At 37.0% G+C, this 6,314-nt stretch overlaps 1 protein-coding gene across 1 annotated transcript; it reads right to left on the bottom strand.

Moving 5' to 3' along the window:
- Window positions 1-596: 596 nt before the first annotated feature.
- Window positions 597-6,052, bottom strand: LOC142615785 (DEAD-box ATP-dependent RNA helicase 53, mitochondrial-like). The gene is made up of 8 exons (XM_075788614.1): window positions 5,458-6,052; window positions 4,881-5,008; window positions 4,377-4,788; window positions 3,952-4,050; window positions 3,538-3,762; window positions 2,326-2,487; window positions 1,143-1,567; window positions 597-1,026 (listed from the first exon to the last, which is right to left on the bottom strand). The coding sequence occupies exons 1-8, from the start codon at window positions 5,890-5,892 to the stop codon at window positions 1,023-1,025; spliced, it is 1,890 nt and encodes a 629-aa protein (XP_075644729.1). The 5' UTR covers window positions 5,893-6,052; the 3' UTR covers window positions 597-1,022.
- Between the last annotated feature and the right edge of the window lie 262 nt (window positions 6,053-6,314).

Below are 6,314 nucleotides of genomic sequence, written 5' to 3'. Positions count from 1 at the left end.
TTGGTTTTGAGAATGATTTTGAGAGCCTAAGTGCAAGTTACCACCTCTTTCATTTTTCCCTTCTTAGGGATTCAAAGTAGACCAAAATTAAGTTGCTCTATTCTAACTTGTAGGAGTTTGGAAGGAATGTAAAAACCATAAAAATATCAAAGCTTGAGAATAGAACCTTTTGCTAATGACATATTGGCATCTAATAAAATGTTCAGAAGTAGGCAATCTAGAGAGCAGATGTGAGTATAAAAAATAAAAGACTTTCACAACTTACTTCCAAACTTTACAGGAATCGATTTTGTTCCCACCCCTATACAGATTCCAACCTCTGGTCAGATTGTTAAGAATGTTAAATAAATGTTTGCTATAGAATGAGATTTAGTCACAATGGGAGACATTATTTTTATTACAACTAGTACAGGCACTACTGCAAAGAAAGCCAACCACTCTTTAAATGTCAAAAGATCCATATAACACATTGGCGTGCGATAATATTCCAAATATCAACTTGTCTTCGTCTCAATTTTTCGCCCGTTTTTCCTATCCCACATTAATGACATTATAGTTATTCTGTAAGGAACAATTTCATAATGAATCAAGCACCATTTTTACAATCCAAACTAGGATTATTTGTTTTAGTGAAATCAACGTTCCAAACATTGTTATGCTTCATAATTTTATCTAAATATTAACTAGGAAAGGAGTACACTCAGATTTTGAGTACTAAGATGAAAAGGAAAATAAACAGGGTTAAAAAAAAAAACAAAAAGAACGAAAACAGACTGTTTCAGAATAAATTACATGGGCCTCGACTACCAACATAAGATTATTCTCTTCATTTAAGAATATAATTTTAATATAAACAAGAAGATATCTTAGATGCTACGTCTTAAGAGTAACTAGAAATATTAGTACTTCTTGTGGTGGAGAATCCAGTAAGCCATGCCCCTTCCATGAAACTCAATTAATCAAATTGAATCATTGTCTCTTGGTAATCTTCTTCCCTCTGGGAGTCGTCTCCTTTTCTTTCCTTAACTGCAATTTCAAGCATTCGAGTGTTATTTGTTGGCTATGACCCATAAATAAATAAAAATACATAAATAAAACAAAAGAACAAAACAAAACTAGAACAATCTACAATAACTTCCAACCTTTTGTCATCCCCAAAGCTGCCAAAACGACTGGTAAAACCACCACCAAAGCCACCGCTGTTTCGACTTGATTGACTGTCACTGAATCCACTAGAACGACCTGAACCACCAAAGTCCCCAAAACCACCAGAACGACCTGAACCACTAGAGTCCCCAAAACCACCAGAACGGTTCCCAGGCCGGTTTGTGCTATGGCCACCAAAACCACCACCAGATTGTCGTGAGCCTGAGCCACCAAAGCGTCCAGAGCTAGAATCACCATAACCACCACTACGACCAAATCCAGGACGCCCATAGTCTCCTGACCGGCCAAAACCAGAATCACCAGACCGACGATCTCTCGTGCCAAATCGACCACCACCACCACCACCACCTGTGTAACCTAACATGTCCATGCTTCCACCCGTAGCAGCAATTTTAGGTAGCTGATCATCAACAAGTAATCAAGAAGTCAGTCTAACATAGAACATCTGGTAGGTGGAAATCAGTATCAAAACCACACTATAGATTTTAGATGACAAATCTCTGTTTTGTATCTAAAGGGCTGTAGGACAGACCAGCAGTAGGATTAGATTCATATGCAGAAAAAGCAAGTGCTTGTTAGTGTGGTAAATTTTTCTACTGCTGTGTATTGCAGTCTTGGTCATAACTGCTTTTATGAGTGCATTTTGTAGAATGTGAACATGAATATATATGATCATGAAAAAGTTAGTTTGCTGCTCATTTGTAGTTCAGAGTAAACAAACAAATTCACATAATTCATAACATCCTATCACGATACCGTCCAAGCTATATTTTCAATGATTTTAACTTTTGTCAATCTAATCATACAACACAGCTTCACTACCAGATAGGAATTATTTTACAGACATTGTAACATATATAATCTCTTCAACTTGTATTAAATCAAACCCCACCTCCCCCTCCCCATTATCTCTACCAATACAACACACACACACACACACACACACACACACATATATATACATGTCGTGTGTATGATTCTGAGTTAAGGCATATCAGCCCCAATGGTTTGACCAGAGATTTGCATTGCATTCTTAAAAGCATTAAGCCTATATTCTATCTCATTATCAACGCATATAAAATGTTGCGTCAGCCCAACTTTCAAATAGATCTTAAACTCAGAACAAATAAGAAGATGCAAATGGCAAAGGATCTTGACCTCTGTAAATCTGCATCCTACATCTCGCTCTATAACTTTGACAGCCCTTGTCTGATCTGATGTATAAATCAGGATAGCACTTCCTTTCTTCCCAGCACGACCTGTACGCCCTGACCGATGAACAAATATCTCGGAATTGTTGGGAAGCTCATAATGTATTACCTAAGCAAAAGTTGAGTTAAAATATTGAGCTAGAAAATTAATAGGACCACCAGAAAACAATTACATGCAAACAAAACATCCACTAATTAGAAAAGCAGGTTGGAGAATCCAGAGAAACAAAAGAGAATCGCTGTTAAATAAACATCTCCTCTCCCCATAAACAGGTAGGGCAGAATGAGTATAAACACCAAGAATATATGTATGCAGAGCTGCAATGGCCTGGTTATGTCTAGTCACTTAGTCCCTAGACCTTATTGCTAATAACATAATAAAGAGAGAGAGTATGATCGCTCATTGATCTCACAATAATACATCTCACTAACTGATTGGATAGAAGGGAACCTAATAAATAAAATAAACTAGTTTTATCACACGCGCTTCGCGCGTGCAATGAGGCTTTTTTTTTAGTGGTCATAGCCAAAAAAAATTGTTATAATTTTATATTGAGAATCTAATTTATAAGTGAATAAAGAAATTTGAAAATCAATAGGAGAGTGACCATATTTTATAGGCAATGTTTTAGAAGAAGTTAAACGTTATATTTTTACCGGATTGTCCTTTAGTTTTATTTCTACTTAAATATAGGGAAGTAAGGATATTTTAGAACAAAAAAATCCGGTCCAAACAGGGAAAACCCCTTAAATAGTAGTATAGAGTAGAAAACAGCTCCAGCACATAAAGTCAGTCAACCCAACAGCTAAAGTTTCTTTCACAACTGCTTGCAAAATGGTCTTGTACAGTAGAAATCACTGTATATATAATCTGCAACAGGAGAAATAAAAATGCTTACAGAAAATGGATAGTAACTAGAAATTCTGGTTTTTGCACCAAGTTCTTTTGGTGGGTAACAGAGAAAACAAATTTCAATGAGAAATGTAAGAGTACAAGCACATGCTTAACATCATCAATCACACACCATGGAGGAGATAGATCTATTTTCATTTGTCAATAAAGAAAAACACTAGTTGATTGCAAACATAGGAGAATTCATAATCACCAAAACAAAAGATTACATAGGAAATTAGAAAGAAAAGTGCAGAATAGTCCTACCAGATCAACATTAGGAATATCAAGCCCACGAGAAGCAACATCAGTAGCAACCAAAACATTGAAATGCCCCTCTCGGAAACCTGCAAGTGTTCTTTCCCTCTGAGCCTGTGAGATATCACCATGCAAAGCCTCACATCTGAGGCTTTTTGCCATGGCATATGCCAATCGATCAGCGTCACGCTTTGTTTGAGTGAAAACAATACACTTTCCTCCTTTTGCATGCTCCTGACAAACAAATCTGATGGTGAGAATGGAAGCAATATTGAAAGAGTGATAGAACAAGAATACATACAAAGTTTCTCTTACATCAAGAAACAATGAAGCTTCATAAAATTTTGATAAATAAATAATGTTATTAAATAATTACATCAAACAGAAAGAAAAATTGAAAAAGAAAATGTTTTGGAATCATACTGTTATCAGAGGGCCAATAATTGAAGCTTTTCCATAGCTATCCGAAGCAATTGAGTACAAAGAAATTCCATCAGCCAACTTTTGATCGGAGTCTCCAACCTACAGAACACTTGAGCAATAAGTGCACCGGATTCAAAAATAATATTATCATAAATACAAACCTCAAGGTTGCAGCAACAAGTACAAAAAACATTATGAAATTAACAAAATAAGAGACTTTTTTTTTCCATCCCTACTACTCCTACTCCTATAATGATATTGACAATAACCACTGCAACCAAATCAAATTCACAGAAAAGTTAAAAACATAAGAAGCAAAGAATCGGATCCTTCAACACAGAAGTCTAGGGTGGTGACAGAGTAGTCATTTTGTAAAACTCATAACCAATGAGTAATGACTAACTAAAATGATGAAGCGTACTCACCAGATCAATGGTTAGTGGCTTTTTAAGATAATTTTGGGTGAGCTGTCTAATCCAAGTTGGCATAGTTGCAGAGAACATCAGAGTCTGACGTTGCTGTGGCAACCTCTCCAAGATTTTCTCAACGTCTTCCTGAAAGCCTACTTGAAGCATCTGATCAGCTTCATCAAGAACAACAAACTGAACTTCTGATAAGTTGAGAGAACCTCTGTTAAGAAGGTCAATAATGCGACCGGGCGTGCCAACAGCTATATCGACACCGTAATCAAGCTGCCTCATTTGGCTTGAGATGGGTGTACCACCATAAACACAAATGGTATCCAAGCCTGGTGCAGACTCGGCAAATTCCTTCTCGACCTGGCGAGCAAGTTCCCTAGTTGGAGCCATAACCAAGGCCAGAGGATACTTTCCACGCCTGTATGATGAAATTGTTAAGAAAGAAACAATTGGAATTGGATCACGCTGGTACACCACAGAAAGAGAAGCAAGTGAAGAAATAAAACAAACCCATGCTTGGCATTGAACTTAAGGATTTTATCCAAAATGGGAATTCCAAAAGCAAGAGTTTTGCCAGTTCCTGTTCTAGCACGGCCGATCATGTCACGCCCTTGCATTGCTGGCTCCAGCACCGCCCTCTACACAGAATAAATCACATTTTCAAGTAAAATCTCTAGCCATAATCACATTTTTGAGACGTAAACCAAAAAATTTATTGCACAAACACACTATACAACAAAAACAGAGGGCTTAAGCTTCAGAGTCGAAACAAAACAAAAACAAAAACAAAAACCCTCATAAAATCTAGGCCATTGAAGGCCAAACTTCACTAAAATTCACCAATACAAAAACCCATTAATTTAAAGACCCCATTATCAAAGGCAAGACACACAGGTTTTAAAACAAGATCAAAATTTTTTGTTTATAGTTATGAAAAGGGTAACCATTATCACTAGCCGCACAAACAAGGACATAATTTTTTTTTTTGAAATTACAAAGAAATGATTTTTGTTACTTGTTATTGAAAATTAAGAGAAACCCATAAGAGGAAAAGTGAAAATAAACAAAGGGTAAGAGCCAAAGAGACCTGAATAGGGAAGAGCTTGGTGATACCCCTCTTGGCCAAAGCAGAGATAATCTCCTGAGAGATTCCAAGCTTAGCGACCTCCAAACCTTCATCAGCTTTCGGCGACGAAGACGAAGATGAGACTTCGGATTCGTAATCGGCTATGGCAGCGTACTCGGCGAGAGAAGGCGAGGAGGCCTTGAAATTCAACGGCCCTGATTTGAAATGAAAGGCTCTGTTTTTAGGAAATAGAAATGGGTATGCAATGTCTCCATTGTTGACAGGGTGGGAAGATGGGGTTGATGAATGGTGAAAGTATTGGGTTTGAAGAGCAAAGGAAAGGTTGTTGTTGTTGTTGTTGTTGTGGTTAGTTGTGAAGGAAGAAGAAGCGAAGGCGGCGATGGAGCGTTTAGAGATGATTGAACAACACCTTCTTGATGCAATACTTGTCATCATCTTTGTGATTTGCAGAGGAAGAAAGAGAGAAGAGTGTGTGTGGGTTTGGGAATGGAGGCTGTTTTAGGGTTTTAGGATAGGGTTTGGGGTTTGGGGTTTTGGAAGCATACGCCAAGGAAATGAGGTGTAGAGTGAAGAAATCCTCTACGAGTGATGAAGCAAAAGCTAAAAGGGTTTAATTGCTACTACTTAAAATGTTTGCTAAGATTTTTATGAGATCCGGATCCTCTGTGGTCAGCTTCATCCCAACTGTGCTGCACCCTCTTCTTTTTTTCTTTTTTTTAAGCACCATGAACTTTAAGGTTATATTTGGTAACCACTTTTATTTTCAATTTTCAAAAGCTTATTTTTCAGAATATAAAGAAAAAACAATTTTCTTGTATTTTTGAAATCAAAACATTTTCGGTTAGTTGAAATTTAAA

The sequence above is a fragment of the Castanea sativa genome, chromosome 11, assembly GCF_040712315.1.
Source record: "Castanea sativa cultivar Marrone di Chiusa Pesio chromosome 11, ASM4071231v1".
In the NCBI taxonomy this organism is placed as follows: domain Eukaryota; kingdom Viridiplantae; phylum Streptophyta; class Magnoliopsida; order Fagales; family Fagaceae; genus Castanea; species Castanea sativa.
The sequence above is the reverse complement of the archived record's forward strand: the minus strand, read 5'-3'. Positions and strand labels throughout refer to the sequence as shown.